The sequence below is a fragment of the Eumetopias jubatus genome, unplaced genomic scaffold (genome assembly GCF_037043125.1).
Source record: "Eumetopias jubatus isolate StellerSeaLion01/CBP00866 unplaced genomic scaffold, mEumJub1_p1.0 scaffold_15, whole genome shotgun sequence".
In the NCBI taxonomy this organism is placed as follows: Eukaryota; Metazoa; Chordata; class Mammalia; order Carnivora; family Otariidae; genus Eumetopias; species Eumetopias jubatus.
In genome coordinates, this window is record NW_028274821.1 from 59,767,272 (window position 1) to 59,790,490 (window position 23,219).

At 40.3% G+C, this 23,219-nt stretch overlaps 1 protein-coding gene across 1 annotated transcript in view; it reads left to right on the forward strand.

The window, feature by feature from the left end:
• MELK (maternal embryonic leucine zipper kinase) overlaps positions 1-23,219 on the forward strand; it is an 88,583-nt gene that overhangs the window by 59,381 nt on the left and 5,983 nt on the right. The window contains exons 12-16 of the mRNA XM_028108745.2: positions 5,691-5,822; positions 10,686-10,808; positions 13,749-13,980; positions 17,664-17,760; positions 18,778-18,946. Coding sequence (XP_027964546.1) covers positions 5,691-5,822; positions 10,686-10,808; positions 13,749-13,980; positions 17,664-17,760; positions 18,778-18,946 — 753 coding nt within the window. The remainder of the gene's footprint in view (positions 1-5,690; positions 5,823-10,685; positions 10,809-13,748; positions 13,981-17,663; positions 17,761-18,777; positions 18,947-23,219) is intronic.

Consider the following 23,219-nt stretch of genomic DNA (forward strand, 5'->3'; position numbering starts at 1 on the left):
TTTTGTACTCTTCGCTCATTCTTATATACCTGTTTATACTTAGTTTCCAGTCCTAGGGATGAGTAGTATACAGGCTATGCATTCTAAATGTGAGCTTGTCAACCTTATCTGAACACCAGAGTCCCCTGGGTACTTTAAACTAATCCTGATGCCTAGGTCCTACCCCCAGAGCTTATGATCTAATTGGTTTGGTGTGTGGCCTGAATATCAGAATTTTTAAAAGCTCCCCAAATGATTGCAATATGTAGCCAGGAGTTGAGAAGTACTACTCTAAATTCTTGCTATTCAAAGTATGTTCTGACCAGGAGCATTAGTGTCAGTTGGTGCTTGTCAGAAATGCAGACTCACAGGCCCCACTTCAGACCTACTGAATCAGAATCTGCATCTTAGTAAAATCCCTAAGTGATTCACATGTACATTAAAGTTTGAGAAGGATTGGTCTAAGTCAGTGGTTTCCAACTGGGAGTGATTTTGCCTCTCGGGACATTTTTGGTTGTCACAACTGGGGTGTGTATACATGCTAATGGAATCTAGTGGTTAGAGGCCAGGATTCTGCTAAATATTCCACAACAGCACAGCCCCTCACAAGAAAGAATTATCCATGGGGTGCCTGGGTGGCTCAGTCGTTAAGCATCTGCCTTCAGCTCAGGTCATGATCCCGGGGTCCTGGGATCGAGCCCCGCATCAGGCTCCCTGCTCCACGGGAAGCTTGCTTCTCCCTCTCCCATTCCCCCTGCTTGTGTTCCCTCTCTCGCTGTGTCTCTCTCTGTCAAATAAATAAATAAAATCTTAAAAAAAGAAAGAAAGAAAGAAAGAAAGAAAGAATTATCCAGGCCAGAGATGAGTAGTGTTGAGGTTGAGAAATCTTGGTTTAGGAAGTCCCAGAGAATTCACGTTGGTCCTAGGTACTCTCCAGTTTATTATTTTTTAATTTAATTAATTAATTAAAATAGCTAGTGTGATTTTTTTTATTAACATATAATGTATTATTTGTAAATTACTTGGTACTTTCCAGTTTAAATAGCCTCAGGGGACCCAGATTTGAGGTCATCTATGGTCTGTCACACTTTCTCTGGCACTTTGGGAGCTTTGCCTTTATTTTGGGGGCTGGTTAGACTGGACAGGGAGAGATCAGTTTAGTGAGATCTTTGCTGGTATGGTGCTGCTGATCTTTGTGCAGAGAGAGAAGCAATATTATTTTCAAATGTTTGACTCCTAGAACTCCCACTTGTATATCATATACATGAGCACTCTTTTTTTTTTTTTTTTAGATCTTATTTATTTATCCGAGGCAGAGACAAAGAGAGCTAGAATGAGTGGGGTTAGGGGCAGAGGGAGAGGGAGAAGCAGACTCCCACTGAGTGTGGAGCCTGACTCAGAGCCAGACCCAGGCCTGGATCCCAGGACCCTGAGATCATGACCGGAGCCAAAGTCAGACACTTAACCGACTGAGCCACCCATGTGCCCCTAAACATGAGCAATTCTAAACTGCTTTTTATATGCAGAAGTTAGAGTTTCATATGTGTTATGATTTTAAGATATCTCACCGTAGCCCTCTTGAGACTCCCAGTAGTGATGCTAGAGCTTCCTTCCACCTGATTGCTTTCCTTACTTTCTTCCTATTTTTCCAGCTGTGAGTGGCTATGAATTGTGGGAGCAGACAGTCATCTGGTAGGGGGACTTCATTGAGGGTTACATGTGCATATGAGAACCTATTCAGACCAATCCCTCCCCCCGCCACTGCAGTACAAATCTCCCTATATTCTGGTGGCAGAAGTTTAACGATTGAGGGCCTCACAACCAAGGTCAGGGGAAGGATAGTGAGCCATTCTTCAATTTCTCAAACGCTCTCTACCAGTAACTGCCTGCCCTCAGCCCAGGTGCCTGGGCAGCCTGTGTGAACAATAACTGGGGATTAAATTTTTTTTTTTTTTTTTAAGAAATGGAGTCTTCTTTATGATAGGTAAACCTATTGCTTTACTTTCAGACATTTGACTTTCAAAACAGGGAGCTGCTTAAAAGATGAGGGAGACATGGGCTGTGTTAGACTTGGGATTGACGTCACCTGAAAGTGTAACTAATGTGCTGATTCGTCTGTTATTGAACACACAACTCCCCCATGTATCTAATTGTAATGAGTAGTGTGAAGTGGCTATTGCAAAAAAGTTATTAAAAGGATGTTTTTTGCTTAGGGATAAAGAGGGCTTAGAGTTTATAAAACTCCTATGCAGGTTTAGAGGACTCCATCTAAAACTGTCCAGGTATTGCTTATAATGCCTGGATTGTGCCATACTGTTGTTGATAAACAAGTGGCAACTTGTTTCAGAACCATTGTCTGTACTCAATTTATGGCATCTCTTTCAAAAAGGTAGGACTGTCATAATGGAGAGTGATTGTGACTGCTTAGTTTTTACCCAGTTCCCGAGTACCTTCTCTATGAAAATTTTTCTGCCCTTCCTTCCGACCCATCCTGTCTGGATTAAAGGCAACGTTCTGTAATAATTTATCACAGTGTTTTATACTTCTTCCACTAGATTGATAGGTCCATTACATAGATTTAAAAGCACACATGATGATTGTGGCCATCTAAAATATTAACATAAAATTTATTAATAAAAACAGTTTTTATTTACACCTTTTTGGTTGTAGGCCTCTTTGGATTATGTGCCTTGTGAGGAGATACATGCATTAAATATTATTTAACATTATTAAAATTTAACACCCTTGTAGGATAGAGAGTCACCTAGTCTTATGAGTCCATTATTTAGAAACTTTCAGTTATACATAGTGGATTAAACAGGTATGTTTACATCCAACCCTTCCCTAAAACCTCACTAAAATAATAAAGGAATAAAAAGATAAAATTCACAAGGATGTTGAGGATATAAGAGGAGACAAAAGTAATGTCAGTAAGATTTGAGGAATTATAAAATAGGTTAAGTGGCATCTGACATAGCACTTTAGAGAAAGCTGAAAGCTAAGTGCCTGCAGTGGGAAAAGAAAATAAGCAAATTGTTTAGAGCCCTAGGCTCCAGAAAGGCTTAGGAATCAGAGGTACTAGGAGCCTCTGAAGTTAGGGAAGTAAGTAGGGTGGAAAACAGGAAGATTGGTTGAAAGTCTGTACTAGAAGCAGTTGGATCCCAGGTTCCTTTCTCTACTTTGTGCTGTATGATAGCCACCTTTTCCTTACCCCAGCAGGAGATGGGAGACACTGGACAAGGGGAACTCGTGTACCATACGCAGCTCGGGTAGGGGTGATGAGCCATTCTGAAATGGATGAATGGCCACCTGCAGTCTTCATATTCAGTAGTGAACCACTATCTCTAACCACATTCCCTATTCAACTCTGAGAATCCTGGAACCAGGATTTTATCCTGTTTGCAGTGGGGATGGGGAAAATGTTGGAAGATTAAATTCTAGGGAAAAGCCAAGAGAGAGGACCTACTATACCAATGGTTGGGAGTTCAGCCTCCTGTCTGTTCACCATAGAGAGAAGCCCCCAAGGTGATGAGCAGTCTCAAACTACACACAGAGCCTTTAATTAACTGTGCTTTATAATTCCCCGTCTTTAGGGATAGGCAGCCAAAGCTTATCAGACATTTGAGGAAAGCCTCTAACATGAAAATCAGAGATCAAAACAAATGGTGGGGGTGGTGAGGTGGGGGAGAAGGAAGAAAAGTAAAGATACTGAGGAATAAAAGATAATGCAGGGAGTGGAAGAAAATGGCTAGAAGTGATAATTAATATTCCCAGAGATAAGAGAAGCTGTTTCTTTTTTGAAATAGGAATAAGATGACTAAAAAGGAACATTTCAAGAGATAGCTCTTGAAAATTTAAGATATGACCACAGAAATAAAGAGCTTAGTAAAAATGATTGAAAGTAAAATTAAAAGAAAATCTCTCAAAAGTAGAATCTAAGGACAAAGAGATGCACAAATAGGAGAGAATGGGTAAGAAAGGTCCAACATACAAATAATAGAAGTTGCAGGAAGATAAAATAGAAGAAAGAAGGGAAGAAAGCATCAAAGAAATAATACAAGAATAATCCAGAACTGATGGTTTCTAAGTTAGTAGAACTGAGTTTTTAAGAAAGAAGGGGCTTAGCCAGGGTTTGGAAATATGGATGAAAAAAGGTTTACACAAGGTGAAATTTCAGAAAACCGGGGGAGAGAGAATATCCAAAAAGTTTCCAGGGACAAAAAAAAAGCCCCCAAAAGATCATAAAGAAAGGTTTGGAGTCAGAAAGACTCTGGATTTTTCAGTAGCTATACTAGAAGTGAGAAGACCATGGAACAATTTTTTCAAAACTGTGAAAATTATTGTCATCCTAGAATTCTGTACTCGGCCCAGCCAGAATCAAGTGTGAGACGGGAATGCAGTCATTTATCAGACATGCAGGATCTCACAAAATTTACCTCCCATTCATCCACCCTCAGAAGTTACTGGAGGATATATTCCACCCAAACAAGAAAGTAACCAAGAAAGAGGAATATTTAGGATCTGGGAAACTGGGGATACATTGTAGAATAGAGGTGAAGGGAATCCCTAGACCAGCAGTTGAATTGTAGGTTGAGAAAGAAGCCAGTCCAGAGTGGAGCGTGGAATGCAGACATCAGGTAGAATGTCTCCAAAAGGGCAATGGAAGAGGGAACAGATTAGCTGGTGTGTGGACATGCTGAGGGGAGGTGAAGAGTGCTGGGGAGTGTGGAGTTGAATTAGTAAGATGAGCAACTGCCTCTTTTTTATTTTTAACTTCAGGAAAAACCAAGATACAAAAGAAGGAAATGCAAGGGTAGTATCCCACGTGGTTTAGCTGCAGTTCCATACTGGTTGTTAAGATATTAGAATATTTATGGGGTGCCTGGGTGGCTCAGTTGGTTAAGCGACTGCCTTCGGCTCAGGTCATGATCCTGGAGTTCCGGGATCGAGTCCCGCATCGGCTCCCTGCTCAGCAGGGAGTCTGCTTCTCCTTCTGACCCTCCCCCCTCTCATGCTCTCTGTATCTCATTCTCTCTCTCAAATAAATAAATGTCTTAAAAAAAAGATATTAGAATATTTATCTACTCATTAGTAAAGAACGCCTACTCTGAGTGCCCTCCCTGTTGTCCATTACCTCCCTTAGGTCCCCTGGGCACCTTCCTCCAGTCTCCCCTGGGACCCAGTGATTAAAAGTGGAATAATTTTCATGGTAGGGATGCCCCAGGACCCTACTCACCTCTCAGCCTCTGTTCTAATTGCATAGAATCAGGGCACCAATGAAATATTTTGAACATTACCCCTATTGAGTTGTGAACTAATTTACATAATCATAATAGTGTAAATACTGATTTAGCTAAAAATTGTGATAAAAGTATAGTATGTGTGGGGGAGAGGAAGAATGTGTGGGGCAGGAAGGAGTTGTAGTAGAGCTAAATCCTTATTTTCCATACTAGGAAATTCATAGATATTATCTGAAGCTGAAAAAAAATTTAAAGCTGTATAAGCAATGGAGAAACATAGAAGAAATAGCTAAAAGTATTTAAAAGTGGTCCCCTCTGAGGAGTAGAAACTGTGTGTGAGAGAGAGAGAGAGAGAGTTGGTACAGGGGATTGCTTTTTTTTTTCCTGAATGGAAAAAAATTAATGTAAAATAAAACGTTATTTCTAAAAACAACTTTAGTCTTCTAAACAACTTGATTTTCTTTTTTCCAGTGGCAGTATGATCACCTTACTGCTACCTATCTTCTGCTTCTAGCCAAGAAGGCTCGGGGAAAACCAGCTCGTTTAAGACTTACTTCTTTTTCCTGTGGACTAGCCAATACCACCCCATTCACAAACATCAAGGTAAATTTAAAAATTTTTTTTTTTTTAAAGATTTTATTTATTTATTTGATAGAGACAGAGAAAGCACAAGCAGGGGAAGCTGCAGACAGCGGGAGAGAAATGTTAGGACTTTTTGTGTGAACACCTACTACTCTTTTTTTTTTTTTTAAGAGGGGGTGCAGAGGGAGAGGGAGGATCTTTTCTTAAATTTATTTATTGTATATATATAGAGAGAGTGAGAGAGAACGCATGGTGGGAGGGGCAGAGGGAGAGAATCCTTAAGCAGACTCCCTGCTGAGCATGGAGCCCAACACAGGGATCCATCTCACAGCCCATGAGATCATGACCTGAGCTGAAACCAAGAGTCATACACTAAATGGACTGAGCCATGCAGGCGCCCCAAACACCTACGGCTCTTGCCTTGTGCTGCTCCATTCATGAGTGGATACACCACTGGTATCAAGGAGCCAGAGGCAAGACATTTTATGATTTAAATTTTTTGGAGGGGGAGATAAAATTTAAATAAATAAATAAATAAAATATTTTTGGTGAGGAAAATGGGAAATTCTGAACTTGAACTCTAAAAATTTGAATGTAAACATGGCATTGAAATAATCCTCTCCTCCCCTCTGTTTTTCACAAAAGTAATTTCTGATTGTTGCAGAAAAATTTTAAGCCACAGGTAAGCCAAAGGAAAATAGAACTTATCTATGAACCTACTGCTTATGGGTTTTTTTTGACTGTGTCTTTCCAGTCTTTTTTAGTATGCTTATTTATATAATTTACGTATATTCAAGTACTTTTAAAAGATACCATATTTTTGGGTTGTGGATAAAAATTTTAAATATTGTTAGGACTCAGATTTCTGAAAGAGGATATATTATACTTTATATGACATGAAATATTTTATTTTTTTTAATGATTTTATTTATTTGACAGAGAGAGAGCACAAGCGGGGGGAGCAACAGGCAGAGGGAGAGGGAGAAGCAGGCTTCCCTCGGAGCAGGGAGCCTGATGCAGGGCTCGATCCCAGGACCCTGGGATCATGACCTGAGCTGGAGGCAGACGCTTAACTGACTGAGCCACCCAGGCACCCCAACATGAAATATTTTAATGAATATTTTGATACTCATTTATGTTGATTGTTTAGGTTTGTTTTGAGCTCATGTAACTCAAATTCCCTGTATGAGTTTGTTGTGACCATATAATTTTTTTCTATTTTTGTCTTCTTTGTCTCATTTTTCTTTGTCTTGAACATTTAGAATGGTAGAGAAGCTTTACATTTTTGGAAGCACCATGTCATTCCTAAGAGTTCACATCAGTCTCTGTCTTCTGTCTGATTCTTTGTTATCTAAAATTCTGCCTTCCGAATCCTTTGCTGGCTGGGTGTGGAACTTTGTAATGCAATAAGTCTTCCCTTTGATTAATTTAGGTTGCAATTTAAGTTATTCTAGCACTAGGAAATTGTCCTTTTATTATTCTCAGAGAGAGGTAGTTAGCTGTCTTTACAGAATCCAGTACAGCCCAAATGACTATGTAGATGAGGTGATTTTATTTCTTTAGGTCTCAAACCTCTGTTAAAAAAAGCCATCTTGGGGCGCCTGGGTGGCTCAGTTGGTTAAACGGCTGCCTTCGGCGCAGGTCATGATCCCAGGGTTCTGGGATCGAGCTCCGCATCGGGCTTCCTGCTTGGCGGGAAGCCTGCTTTTCCCTCTCCCACGCCCCCTGCTTGTGTTCTTTCTCTAGCTCTCTCTCTGTCAGTTAAATATAAATAAATAAAATCTTAAAAAAAAAAAAGCCATCTTTTTCATGATCTTGTTTTGAATCTCCCTCCGACCCCCCTGAATACCTTTACTACTTCATTTAGATCTCTTTTTGGCACTTGTCAATCGTGCTGCAGATATAGGGGATTTTATGTTCTTCCAAGACCCTGCCAGTCGCTTCTTCCCTCCCTAGTTGATCTCTTGATCAAACTAAGCACTAAAAGTGTCAGTAGCTGTCATGGAAAGGAATCTTGGAAGTGAGATAATGTCATTCCTGAGTTGGTTTTCTAGCCTGTTCTTGGAGAGTTTTATTGGATTGGTGAATACCCCATACCCCGACAGATCTTTTACCCATGGACTTCATGAGTTGTCCTGTCACTCGTCCTGCCCACATTGCCAGACCCTAAACTGAAGTGAATACCTTTAGGTCCAGGAGGACACAAAATCATGAACTCTTTTTCTGATCAAGGTGGTTTCAGAAAGGAATTAGATGTCTGTATTTATAATAAATTTTAATCTTAAATTATATAAATTATGCACATTAAATTATAATAAACTTTATTAATAAACTTTGGCTAAATTTTTACATTTATGATACCTTAGTTAACAGGCCTGAGACATTTTCTTGAGCCATTGAATTTTCTTATATTTGGACTGGCCTGATCTCAATTTATCTGCTTTTATAACATTTATGAAGTATTGAAATGGAAAAGATCTGGGAAGATACTTAATCTTCTCTCTCTCTTTTTTTTTTAAGATTTTATTTATTAGAGAGAGTGCAAGTGAGAGAGAGAGAAAGTACAAGCAGGGTGAGGGGCAGAGGGAGAGGGAGAAGCAGATTCCCGCTGAGTGGGGAGCCCAATGCGGGGCTCGATCCCAGGACCCTGGGATCATGACCTGAGCTGAAGGCAGACACTTAACTGACTGAGCCACCCAGGCACCCCTTATTCTTCTTTTCAACTAATGAACTTTGACCCTGATCTTGTAATTATTTGGGTATTTATGTTATTTAATCAATTTTTATGATAGGTAGACATTTTAATGACAAAAAATGGAGCAGAAATAAAATTTGGGATTGTTTTCTGATTTTGTGCTAATCAATGAAGCTTGAAACAAGGTTCCTTTGTACTCTTCTCCCCCTTGATAGAATCATCCCTTTTCTCTGGGGTGTTGTTTATGAGAAGGTAGGTAATCCTGAACTATTATTAATCAATAGATGACATTTTCAGTGAAACAATAATATAGTCTGATCCAAGAATCATAAAAGACTACATCATCGGGTGCCTGAGTTGCTCAGTCGTTAAGCGTCTGCCTTCGGCTCAGGTCATTATCCCAGCGTCCTGGAATCGAGTCCCACATCGGGCTCCCTGCTCGGCGGGAATCCTGCTTCTCCCTCGCCCACTCCCCCTGCTTGTGTTCCCTCTCTCACTGTCTCTCTGTCAAATAAATAAATAAAATCTTAAAAAAAACAAAAAGACTACATCAACAACATATCATTAGCATTTTCAGGCCCATGCTTGCTCTATAACAGTTAAGTTGAGGCAAGACATACATAACGATAGCACTACATTGGAATAATAGATGATTGGTGCCAACAAGGGGCTAGAGGTGTGCTCTAGTGGCTTTAGGAAGGGAGTGATCACCATAGGTGACCCAAACTGGATCTATAGTCAAGTCTAGAAAAAAATGGAAAAGAAGGAACACATTATTCAGGGCAGGATAAATGAATTAGCAAAATCTCAGGCACCTAAATGTGTTTGATACATTCTGTTGGCAGTCATTAGACTTTGGTTAAGATGGAGAGGTCAAGTAGGGAAAAAGTGAGAGGAAGAGAGGGAGGCAGTGAGCTGGGGGTAGGTGAGATCTAGATTGTAGAGAACCTTGAAATGTCATGTCAGAAGGGTTAGACTTTATGCTATAGATATGGGAGCCATTGATTTTTGAACAAGATAGGATAAGTCACTTACATGATTGTAATTTAGGAAAATTTATCCAGATTTGTTCAGTTAGGGATGTGTGTGCTGTTACTCCCTTCTGCAGTGCCCATGACAGCCATCATTCATACAACACTGTTCTTTTCCTCACTGAACCTAGATTTAACTTTAGTAATTTTTCTCCACCTAGCACTGCATGTAGGTAGTTCTAGTTCATGATAATTGGAGAACTCTGTCATTTCTGGCTGAGAGGGTGGAAACATTGGTGGCACAGACCATACCGTCTGTTTGAATAGTTCAGGTCTGAGAAGATGTGTTCATGAATTAGAGCAACAGCAGTGGGGCTGGAAAGTAAATGATGAGAGATGAAGAATTCAAGTAAAATTGGCCAGCTAAACTCGATGTTGAGGGGAACGGAAGGAGGGAGAAATAAAAACATCCGATTATACTCCATAGACTTAGGATTTAGGGTGTGTCTAGTATACCCTTAGTTTGTAGAGGGGGAAGAATGAGGGAAGATAACTAACTCTAGTGGTATTGTTAGCACAGGACCCCAAATATCCTGTCCCCAGGAGATGTTTCATAAAGCTAGTTTATTCTTAGGAGAAATTGCTGCGTATTCTGTATGTACTTACAATGAAGAAACCTATATTTCGAAGTCAGGTTTCCCTTCTGTTTTCTACTTTGTCAGAGCTTTTTTTTTTTTTAAAGATTTTTTTATTTGAAGTGGGGAGGGGCAGAGGAAAAGGGAGAGAGAGAGAATCCCAGAGCAGACTCCCGCTGAGTGAGGAGCCCAGTGCAGGTCTTGATCCCAGGATCCTGAGATCAGGACCTGAGCCGAAATCAAGAGTCAGATGCTTAACAGACTGAGCCACCCAGGCGCCCCGTCAGAGCTTTTTATTTGTTGTCTGGTGTTATAGTGATTATCTGATAATAATAAGCTAAATAGTATGGCATATAATGTAAAAATGTTCCAAGACACGTTGTTTGAGAGTCAAGAGATTCTCCTATGTAGTAATTTGTATTAGCATTTTGGACTTCCTATTTTCTGTCCTGGATGGTGAGCTCCTTCAATATACTATTTCTGCTTTGTTTCTGCTTCCAGGACCTTGCCTGTGCTTCAAACATACTCTTTTAAAAATTAAATCATGATGGTGTTGTCTCTAAGTTTTTCTATTTTTCAATAGTCAAAGAATCTGAGTCTAGAAGATATGACAACAAGTGATGAAAACTATGTGGCTGGGTTGATAGACTATGACTGGTGTGGAGACAGTTCATCAACAGGTGTGGCCACTCCTCAAACACCACAGGTTGGTTATTTGTATTATTATTATTATTTTTTAAAGATTTTATTTTTATTTATTTGACAGAGAGAGACACAGTGAGAGAGGGCACACAAGCAGGGGGAGTGGGAGAGGGAGAAGCAGGCTTCCCGCCGAGCAGGAAGCCCGATGGAAGCCCGATGCGGGGCTCGATCCCAGGACCCTGGGACCATGACCTGAGCTGAAGGCAGACGCTTAACGACTGAGCTGCCCAGGCGCCCCTATTTGTATTACTATTTAAAGCAGTGTATGTTGTCTTAGTTTTAAAAACATCTAGACTCTAATGTGAGTATGTGTAGTAGCTCCATGTAATATGCAGTATTGTGTATGTGCTTGCAAATCTACTGAATTCCTAATTCCATTGAAAACATTAATGAGAGATTGTTGGAATATGAATGAAAGAGAAGCCAGTTATTTCCAAGTTGAAGAAAGCCAAGATTCCATTTTGGAGCACTTTACTCCTCCTCGTTTCACTTTTCTTGTCCTTTTTCTCTTCCCCTCTTCCCCTTCCCCTCCTTCCACGCCTTCCCTTCCTTCCCCTCCTTCCCCTCCTTCCCCTCCTTCCCCTCCTTCCCTGCCTTCCCCTCCTTCCCCTCCTTCCCCTCTTCCCCTTCCCCTCCTTCCCCGCCTTCCCCTCTTCCCCTTCCCCTCCTTCCCTACCTTCCCCTCCTTCCCCTCCTTCCCCGCCTTCCCCTCTTCCCCTTCCCCTCCTTCCCTACCTTCCCCTCCTTCCCCTCCTTCCCCGCCTTCCCCTCTTCCCCTTCCCCTCCTTCCCTGCCTTCCCCTCCTTCCCCTCTTCCTTCTCCTCCTTCCCCTCCTTCCCCGCCTTCCCCTCCTTCCCCTCTTGCCCTTCCCCTCCTTCCCCTTCCCCTCCTTCCCCACCTTCCCCTCCTTCCCCTCCTTCCCCGCCTTCCCCTCCTTCTCCTCTTCCCCTTCCCCTCCTTCCCCTCCTTCCCCGCCTTCCCCTCTTCCCCTTCTCCTCCTTCCCCTCCTTCCCCACCTTCCCCTCCTTCCCCACCTTCCCCTCCTTCCACTCTTCCCCTTCCCTGTCTTCCCCTCCTTCCCCGCCCTTTCCTTCCCACCCTCCCATTCCAAAAATGAGGTATAGCTTGCATGTAGTTAATTATTCACCATTTTAGTGTACAATTCTGTGTGTTTTGACAAATACATACAGTCATGTAACCACCATCAAAATCAAGAACAGTTCTATTGCCCCTCCCAAATTCCCTCATGCTTCTTTGCAGGCAACTCCTTATCCCCCCAACTCAAAGAAGCAACTGATCTGTCTTGTTCTTTAGATAAGCCCAGTTTACTATTTTTTTAACACATTGCTGGGCTTAGTTTGCTAAAATTTGTTTAGGATTTTTGCTTTTATGTTCTTAGATGAAATTGTCCTATAACTTTTTTTCTTCTGAAAATTTTAATTTTATTATTACAAAAGTAATACATGGATACATTCATCCTGCAAAACATTCAAACAACATAGAACAATGTAGAATAATGAGTGAAAGGCTTTCTTCTCCTTTTCTTTTTTTTTTTTAAGATTTTATTTATTTATTAGAGAATGAGAGATAGAGAGCATGAGAGGGAAGAGGGTCAGAGGGAGAAGCAGACTCCCTGCTGAGCAGGGAGCCCGATGCGGGACTCGATGCGGGACTCGATCCCGGGACTCCAAGATCATGACCTGAGCCGAAGGCAGTTGCTTAACCAGCTGAGCCACCCAGGCGCCCTTTCTTCTCCTTTTCTTGCATTCCATCCCATTTTGTATTAATCTTATCTGATTTTGATATTGTGATTATATTAGTCTTTTAAAATGAATTGGGATGTGTTCCTTTTTTATTCCCTGGAATGGTTTTTTAAGAGCTAGGGATTATATTTTCCTTGAATGCAGGTAGGACCATGCAGGTAGTATGAATTTTGTTACCAAACCTATATGAAATTACAAATTATTAAAGGAGACTTTTGCTTCTCTAGAGCTAAGGTCAGGACAGACACATTTTTGCACCAAACTCCTTTCCAAGGCAGATTTATATTTAATTCACCCTTTCATTTTTAGTGAAAGCCCCTTCTGGCTCTTCTTGAGAGCTTTGGTTCTAGGTCTAGGGCTTCCATGGTTGTTGAAACCCATGCTGTCAGTTTTCCAAGATAGTAGGTAGATGCCCTTAGAGCAGTGGACAGTTTCAGCCTTCATTACATCTCTGGATTCCTGCTCCTCTTTTCTATTCGGACTCTGAGCATTTTCCTTACTTTTATGGCAAGTTCAACCATAAATTCAAAAGGATTAATAAATATTTTGTACCCAACATTTCTTTTTTTTTTTTTAAAGATTTTATTTATTTATTTGACAGAGAGAGAGACAGTGAGAGAGGGAACACAAGCGGGGAGAGTAGAGAGGGAGAAGCAGGCTTCCCGTCAAGCAGGGAGCCCGATGCAGGGCTCAATCCCAGAACCCTGGGATCATGACCTGAGCCGAAGGCAGACGCTTAACGACTGAGCCACCCAGGCGCCCCAGTATCCGACATTTCTTTTAGAGTATTTTAACATGCTTTTTCTGCTCTAATCATTGACTAAGCTTTTATTTTTTGGTACATCTTGAGACAAACCATGGCAATCTAAACATGGGAAACAATTTTTAGGATTTATTTGTGGCCATTCTCAGTATTGCCTGAGATCTGGGTATGTTTAACATTTAACCTGAAACATGTTGAAATGATCTGTCAATAGAACAGACTAAAGTGATCTACATGTACTAAAGAGAACTGAATATTCCATTTTCAAATTTCCTGATATTGCCAATAATATCCTTTTGAGAGTATTTCATTTTAATAAAAATGGTGCAAGGTAATTTGCAAATGATTAAAGCATGTTGTAGAGAAATTGACTTTTCTTCTTCGTCAGTGTGCTTTATCCAGGAACTTTTTTTTCCAGTTTGCCAAGCATTGGACAGAATCAAATGGTCTGGAATCTAAATCATTAACTCCAGTATTATGCAGAGCATCTGCTAATAAATTAAAGAACAAAGAGAATGTATATACGCCTAAGTCAGCTGTAAAGGATGATGACTGCTTTGTATTTCCTGAGCCAAAGACTCCAGTTAATAAGAACCAGTATAAGAGAGAAATACTCTCTACACCAAATCATTACACTGCACCCTCAAAAGGTATTTGCTATGTGGACTAATCAGTGGTAAAATACTTTAAATTCCATTCTTCTTACCATCTAAATAAACATAACAGGTCAGAAATGATTAGCATTGCTCTCAGAAATTTCTGCTTTTTTATCGTATGTTATTTGCATTGGCTGAAATGAAAGCATATTAGTCAATTTCTAATTTTTCTTAAGTGATATTTTTTTCTCTTTTTCACATATATAGAGTTGAATTTTAGCATCATAGAATATCAAAGCCAAAAGGCAAGTTAGAGCTCATTTCATCCACCTGCCTTTTTCACAGCCGAAGAACCTGAGACTCAGACAAGTGATTTGCCCAAGGTCATATATCCAGGTTTAGACTTTGCTTTCTCCTTTGCCCCCACTTATCATGGCTAAAGCTAAAGTCTCTGCTAAGCCCTTCTTACTCATATAGATCTCCAGTTCTGGTATCTGATCCTGCTCATGCCCATATCCCAGCAGACAGGCGAGACCTGTGATGTCCTTCTGGATATCTAGATCTGTGTCCGGATATTACAACTTTCTCATTGCCCTTGGTTTCCTTGTCAGCTCCAATTATGTAAGCTGTTTCCTTTATGACACCTCAGTGTTTTCTTGCTGGCCTCATTTGAGCACATTCTATTTTGTTAACATGCCTCTTAAAACACAGTGCTTAGAACTGAACCCCTTTTTCTAGTACTGGGTCTCATCTGGATAAGGCAGTAAGTGTTATGAGAGTAGAAATTCTGTCTGCCATGTTCATTGCAACATTGTATAGTACGTAGTAGGGGCCATGTTTATTGTCTGGTATATCGTAGGTGCCCAATGCATTGTGTATGGTAGGGTCATATCTGTTGAATGAAGGAATTAATAAATTAGAGGGGTTTTATTTTTTATTTTATTTTATTTTATTTTTTTCAAGATCTTATTTATTTATTTGACAGAGACAGACACAGCGAGAGCGGGAACACAAGCAGGGGGAGTGGGAGAGGGAGAAGCAGGCTTCCCGCCGAGCAGGGAGCCCGATGCGGTGCTCGATCACAGGACACCAGGATCATGACCTGAACTGAAGGCAGACGCTTAAGGACTGAGCCACTCAGGTCCCCCAGAGCCTGAGGGGTTTTATTTACCAAGATATATAGTCTATGTCACTTTTTAAAATGACCCCTAAACATTTTTGGCTTTTTTTCCAGCAATTGTGATATACTTTTTTTTTTTTTTTTTTTTTTTTGAGAGAAAGAGCTTGAGCCCACGGGTGAGTGGGGAGAGGCAGAGGGAGAAGGAGAGAGAGACTCTCAAGCAGGCTCCACGCTTAGCCTGAGATCATGACCTGGGCTGAAATCAAGAGTCAGAGGCTTAACTTACTGAGCCACCTAGGAGCCTTTATGTTAAGAGCCTCATGAACCGAAATTCTGAAACATTGCCATGTGAACTGCTGCTAAATCACATCCTGCCATTGTGCTTCCCGTTTACTAGTGGGCCTGATAGCCAGTTCCAGAGCTCTATTTCTTATACAGATAGTATGAAAAACTTTGTCAGAATATTTACTGGAAGTTCTATTTTTATGTTAATGGCATTCTCTCGTTCATCAACTCAAACAATACTTTCCCCAGAATTGTGAGGCTAGTTTGGTGTGATAAGCCTTTGTGGCTGCCTGGGGTTGTTATGAGGGGAGATAAGTCTGGATATAGTGGCACCTTGTTGTAGCTGCTACTGCAGTTTTTCTTAATGGGGTTATTTCTCTTCTGTTATTTGTTAATATAGCTACAACATCCTATGTGAGTCAGGGAGTTGGGTAGGGAGATAAGTGGACTTCGGCTCATTGAGGGCTTTTTTTTTTTTTTTTAAGACTTTGATGCTTATAATCCCTTCTGTTACTGTGTGTGTGTGTGTTTTAACTTCAAAAAAATTTTTAAGGATTTATTCATTTATTTTTTAGAGAGAGAGTGTGAGTGTGCGTGTGTGTGTGTATGCACACGCGTGTGGTGGGGGAAGGGGCAGAGGGCGAGAGAGAATCCTCAATAGACTCCTTGCTGAGCACCGAGCTTGACATGGGGCTCAATCCCAGGACCCCGAGATCATGACCTGAGCTGAAATCAAGTTGGCTGCCCAACTGACTGAGCCACCCAGGAGCCTCTGTGTTTTTTAACTTTTTATGTAATTCTGAAGGTTTTGACATATGGATAGTTTGGAATTTATAGTGTTAAAGTGTCATCAGTTTGCGTATCTTGCCCCTGTGAGAAAGATTGTGTTGGTCAAAAGGAATTATTGGCTCTTTTTCTTTATTTTATTTTTATTTTTTTTATTTATTTTTTTTAAAGATTTTTTATTTATTTATTTGAGACAGAATGAGAGAGAGAGAGAGAGAGTACATGAGAGGGGGGAGGGTCAGAGGGAGAAGCAGACTCCCTGCTGAGCAAGGAGCCTGATGTGGGACTCGGTCCCGGGACTCCAGGATCATGACCTGAGCCCAAGGCAGTTGCTTAACCAACTGAGCCACCCAGGCGCCCCTCTTTATTTTATTTTTAAAGAATTTATTTATTTGAGAGAGTGAGAGCATGAGCAGGGGGAGGGACAGAGGGAGAAGCAGACTTCCCGCTGAGCAGGGAGTAGGGTGTGGGGCTTGATCCCAAGGACCCTGGGATCCTCACCATAGCCCAAGGCAAATGCTTAACCGACTGAGCCACCTAGGCGCCCCTGGTTATTTTTCTTTAAACATAAGAGCCACCTGTGGAAGCTAGTGGTTGAAGCCCCAATTGGTAGCTTCCATTCGTGCTTTGCATTTGACTTTGACTCTGAGTCATTTTTGATATTAGCAGTAATCACTTTACTGAATCTTGTACAATCCAGTTAGTGACAATTTGTCAAAGAATGTGTGTAGTAGTAGATACTCTTTGTGTACAAAGATGAAAACTATTTTCAGAGATATCCATGAGTGATCTTATTTTCTTATTCTTGTAGAACCAGTAAAAACAGTGCTGAATAAGTCATAAACAAAACAACACCTCTAATGTCTTTTTAAAAACTTGATATCCTATACGTATTATAAAGTTATTACTTCTAAAGGGCATGTAACTTTTAGATCATGAACAAAAAGTTAACTAATCAGTGGTAGCCAGATTTGTTATTGCGAATTTGTCACGAACTGGATACAAACACCCTAGTAGAATCAAACACAAAATTCTAGAATAGGGAATATAAAAATAACCAAAGCTCACAGCTGTTTAATAACTTTTGTCAAGACTTCACAGGGACTGTTCTCTTTGCCTAACAGGAGTTGAGTAGGACTAGGAATTGAATTAACACCTCTCAATACTGTTTCACTTAAAAGCATAAATTGGATTCTTGTATAAATACAGATCGACTTATTTATAGAAAGGAGAATCAGTAGTCATAAAATCTGTATTTATATGATCTATTTAAATTTGTCATATAATATTTATAATAATAATTTTAAGGATGGCCTCAGTTTTGCAGTGAAGGAAAAAGGAGCTACACATGCAAAGTAAAATGATTTTGTTTTTATTATAAATCACATGGAAACATTTCTTTAAATAATTAGAGCCTTAACAGCACTGGCCAAGTGATTACAGTATTTCTGAGTCAATGAATAAGTGATGTATGTGTTATTGATAGAAGTTTTGAAACTGTAGTATGTCACCTGCATGTGGTTTGTGTTTCTTGTTTTTCTAATAGCCAGAAACCAATGCCTGAAAGAAACCCCAATTAAAATGCCAACAAATTCAGCAGGAACAGAGAAGTTAATGATAGGTGTCATTAGCCCTGAGAGGCGGTAAGTGTTCTGTTTTTTAGGTTCTTTGATCTTCAGTATATGTAACCTGATTTCCTTTTTTCATGTATGATAAACCCCATTAAGGTAACAAACCATTGTATAAATTATGTTGGAGACTGTAGGAATGTCTAGCTGAATGACGATGGTCTGTGTCCATTCCTGGAGCCATTGCTGCTGCCTTCCTCATAGGGTAGAATTCTGAAACTCCTCGGGAGTAGGACTGGCACCTTACCATATGGCAGGCAGGGAAGACAGTGGCGCTGGCCCCAGCCACATAGTACCCTTTCTGAGGCCCATCTCTTCCTATGCTTCTGCCAGTAGAATATAGATATCCACTAACAGAGAGCAGTTACTCAAATAGTAAAGATACCAACGAGTGTTTCAGAGAAAACTCATTCCTCTTGTATGGACAGTTCTGCAGCATTGGTGACCCTTCCTTGTCTTTTATAGCTATTTTTTTTTTAAAGCAGTATCCATTTTGAGGACAGATGGGGAAATTAGACCATAAACTAGATATTAGACAGTACTATGGCATTATTATTAATTTTCTTGATGTCATGTTGGTGTTTTGGTTATATAGAAAAGGTCCTTATTCATTGATTATGTATGCTGAAGTGTTTCAGAGTGAAGTCTCATGATATCTTCAGGCAGGTTACTTTCAGATGGTTCAGCAAAGATGCACATATATTTAATGTTATTTACTTATCTATATACGTAGAGAAAGCAAATGTGGCAAGATATTAACAACTATTGAATCTAAGAGGATATATGGTTGTTTGCTATACTATTCACTCAACTTTTCTGTATATTGACTTTAAAAAAAAAGGCTAGGGGAAAAATAATTTTGCCAAGTGGCAGTTGGCCGAGGGGAGGAGTGATGACTACGTTCCAGTGGGAGATGGCTTTTGTACTCCCTGGGGAGTGAGGTGGTCCGGCCTTGGCATGCTCGAGTGGCCTTTGAGGGCCCCAACTGGCAGGAGGCCCAGCTTTACTCATGGATTTTTTTTTTTTTTTAAGATGTCGCTCTGTGGAACTGGATCTCAACCAAGCACATGTAGAGGATACTCCAAAGAGAAAAGGAACCAAAGTGTTTGGGAGCCTTGAAAGGGGATTGGATAAGGTTATCACTGTGCTTACCAGGAGCAAAAGGAAGGGCTCTGCCAAAGATGGGCCAAGAAGACTAAAGGTAAGTGGACTGGAATTCTTTAATATGGATTTCTGAAGCTGACTGCTAACTGGACTTTTTTTTTTCTAAGAGAAGTACTGAATGAATGAATTGATTATTTTTTATTTTATGCATTTTGATGCAATGGGGTTTGAGAGTGCAGAGGTAAATTATATATACTTGCTCCTTTTAAGGAGCAAATAACTATAATTAAAATACTCAGAGCGATTAATCACAGAGGCAACATGGAGGTGGGGAAGCATGGGGCAGAGATGAGGAACTGAGAGCTGCCTTGAGGATGGGGACTTGAGCTTAATTGTCATATCTCTGGCAGTAGGAGAGTCCCTGACACATGGATACCTTTGTAGGCCCTCAAAAAATATTTCAATGCATGGGAAGTGAATTTGAACTTTGAATGTGGTGTATGTGAAGAAAATAGTGAGCAGCAGACTGGGAAGGTAGGCCGAGAGGTCCTCACAGGCCTAAGAGATTTGGACCTTATTTGATAGTCCTGTTATGCTTTAAAAGGCTTAATGTGTCAGTGGTGTGGACAATATGGTAAATATTGGTAAAGGAAAGGAAAAAGAAGTTATTAGTGGATATAAAATACTTCTTACTCTCTTGGATTCTCTCAGCATTCCTTCAGACATCTAATGAATAACATGTTTGTTTGGGGGAAGTAAGAGGTAAAGATATGAATAAGACACAGCCCATGTCATTGAGGATCTCATATAGTGGCAGTGAAGACAGGCAGGGATGTTGCTCTGTGCTGTAAGAAGAACATGTCCCAAGAGGTGTGGGGCGTGAAGGAGGGCAGAGAAGATGGCAATGTTCCCTGTGGTTTGGGGAGTGGGTCTGTGTTTAGTTTTTGCACTGAGACTCTCATTGAGAGCAAATCTGGGCAGGTTTAGGGAAGGAAAATGATGAGCTGTTGGGCAGAAGCGTGTTTCAGGGGAGAATGTTCATTTATGTCCTGGTTAAAGTGGAAGAAGATAGGATTTCTCCATTAATATTTGTTGCCTTGTTGAACTTGTATAATGCACTGAGAAGTTTTGCACTGTCCTTTTGTTCTAAGATTTCTCTAGATGGAGACAGTTATGAAATATTTCAAACCCTGACATTGGGATTAAGAAAACCATAGTGTCATTTCTCTGAAAAACATTAGATAAAATTAAGGAAACATGTCCAATCATATACATTATTGAGAGACTAAGCAGTATCAAATACTGATGGATAATATGCTAAAAGTGTTCACCTATGTAAATTGTTTGGAAACTGAATGCATTTTCCAGTAGGAACTACCATGTTAGTTGGCTTTCCATGTATTCTCTAATACTTTCAGGATATAGGTTGGGAATGAAAAGACCTGGGTTCTAGCCTCAGCTTCATACTGTGTAGCTTGGATAAGTCATTTTATCCTTGACTGCCTCAATTTCCTTATTTGTAAAAACGAGATAATTTCTACCCTGGCAATTTCACAGAGCTGGGGTGTGTAAACAAAGCTGTCTCTGTGAGATGAACATGAAATGCTCTATTATAAAAGGCGCTCCAGTGTTGAGTAGCATTGTTTCTATCCATGTTGAGCACTTTAACCCCAGTGGAGTAGAACCACAGTCCTAATTAGCATACACCTAACATTGGAAACTTGACTAACTTTGGATCTTTGACTCTTTATAATGCTTTAAGTTTTTGCAGAACTGCAGAGCTTGCTTTAGGAAATTAGTTTCATTTTTTTCTTCCTACCTCTTGTATTAAAAAATTATAAACTTACAGAAAATTTAAAATGATGGTACATGGTACAAAGAACACTAGGTTGTTAAGAGAGCAAATCATATGTAGTTAAGCCCTCTTTGTAGGAAGCAATCTGTAAAAATCTGAAATTTAAATAGATTAGGATTAATTCTTTATTTTATAAAAGGAATCACTAAAATTGTGATTTATAAGCGTTCTGCTTATTATCTTGACAAAGCCAACTTAGTTTGGTGAAACAGCCCTGGGTGGGAATCCAGCAGATGGAGGGTCCTATAACTTTTTTTTTTTTAAAGATTTTATTTATTTATTTGAGAGAGAGAGAATGAGAGATAGAGAGCACAAGAGGGAAGAGGGTCAGAGGGAGAAGCAGACTCCCTGCTGAACAGGGAGCCTGATGTGGGACTCGATCCTGGGACTCCAGGATCATGACCTGAGCCGAAGGCAGTCGCTTAACCAACTGAGCCACCCAGGCACCCCAGAGGGTCCTATAACTTGAAGCTGGGTTCCTAAACTCCAGTCATTTAACTCACCTTCATATTGGCATATCATCTGCAGTGTTATTTATCTGGCATTTTCTTTATACTGACTCTTTAAAAAAAAAAAACAGATTTGGTGTGCCTGGGTTGCTCAGTTGATTAAGCCTTCGGCTTGGGTCATGATCCCAGGGTCCTGGGAGCCCGCATCGGGCTCCCTGCTCCTGGGGAGCCTGCCTCTCCCTCTCCCACTCCCCCTGCTTGTGTTCCCTCTCTTGCTGTGTCTCTCTCTGTCAAATAAATAAATAAATAAATAAATAAATAAATAAATAAATAAATCTTAAAAAAAAAAAAAAGGCAGAGGGAGTGGGAGAGGGAGAGGCAGAGGCAGGCTCCCCACGGAGCAGGGAGCCCAATGTGGGGCTCGATCCCAGGACCCTGGGATCATGACCCGAGTCAAAGGCAGATGCTTAACAACTGAGCCACCCAAGCGCCCCCAAGATGGCTAACTTTTTAAAAACTTGAGTTTATTTATTTTTTATTATTTATTTAAAGATTTATTTATTGTAGAGAGAGAACATTTGTGTGAGTTGAGGGGGGCACAGGGAGAGAGAAAGGAGAGAGAATTTTCAAGCAGACTCCCCGCTGAGTGGGGAGTCAGATGCGGGGCTCTATCTCACAACCTTGAGATCGTGACCTGAGCCGAAATCAAGAGTCGGACGCTCAACCGACTGAGTCACCCAGGCACCCCTTGAATTTATCTTTAAAGAAACTATATATTATTAGTGTCTGCTAATTACGTTTTTCCAAATCAGATTGGAACAAATACATAAGTACTAAAATAAAAATACAGTTGACCCTTTGAACAACATGGGTCTGAACTGTGTGGGTCACTTATATGTATATTTTTTTCAACAAATATATAGGAAAATTTGGGGGGTGATTTGCGACAATTTGGAAAAATAAAAAACCACGTAGCCTAGAAATATCAAAAAAATTAAGAAAAAGGTATGTCATGAATGCATAAGATATATGTAGATATTAGTCTATCTTATCATTTACTGCTGTAAGATATAAACAAATATATTATAAAAAGTAAAATTTATCAAAACTTATGGACACAAACATACCGTACATGGCACCATTCGCAGTTGAGAGAAATGTGAACAAACTTAAAGGTGCAGTATTAAATCATAATTGCATTAAAATCACCTGTAATACATATCGTATTACTATAATAATTTCATAACTACCTTCTGTTGCTCTTGCTGTGAGCTTGTGTTTCGAGTATCTGCTTAAAACACTGTGTGATGTGGGGCACCTGGGTGGCTTGGTGGGTTAAATGTCCATCTCTTGATTTCGGCTTAGGTTGTGATCTTAGGGTCCTGGGATTGAGCCCTGCGTTGGGCTCCCTGCTCAGGGTGGAGTCTGATTGTTCCTCTCCCTCTGCCCCCCCCCCCCGCCTGTGCTGTCTCTCTCAGATAAATAAAAAAATCTTAAAAAAAATAAAGTTAAATAAAATCCCATGAAAAACACTGTGTGATGCTAATCATTTCCATGTGAGCAGTTCGTCTCTTCAGTAAATTGCGTATCACAATAAAAAATGATCTCTGGCGGTTCTTGCATATTTTTTCATCATTTTAGTGTAATGCCATAAACCTTGAATAACGCTAGGGGACCCATATGAAATGCTGCTAGTGATGCTGGAAGTGCCCCCAAGAAGCACAGAAAAGTCATGACATTACAAGGAAAAGTCATACTATAGATTGAGGTCTGCAGCTACGGTTACCCACCATTTCAAGATAAATAAATCCAGTAAAAGGACCATTGTTTAAAAAAAAAGGGGAAATTCGTGAAGCCCTTGCTGCAGTTATGCCAACAGGCACAAAAATCTTGCACTTTTTGCAAAATGCTTTTTTTTTTTTACTCTCATATTGAAAACGCAGCTTTTATGTGGGTGCAGGATTGAAAGGCAGATAGAAAGCCATACCTCTAAACTTTAATATGATTTGAGAAAAGATGAGGTCCTATTATGACAACCTAAAGCAAAAGGAAGGTGAAGTATCTAA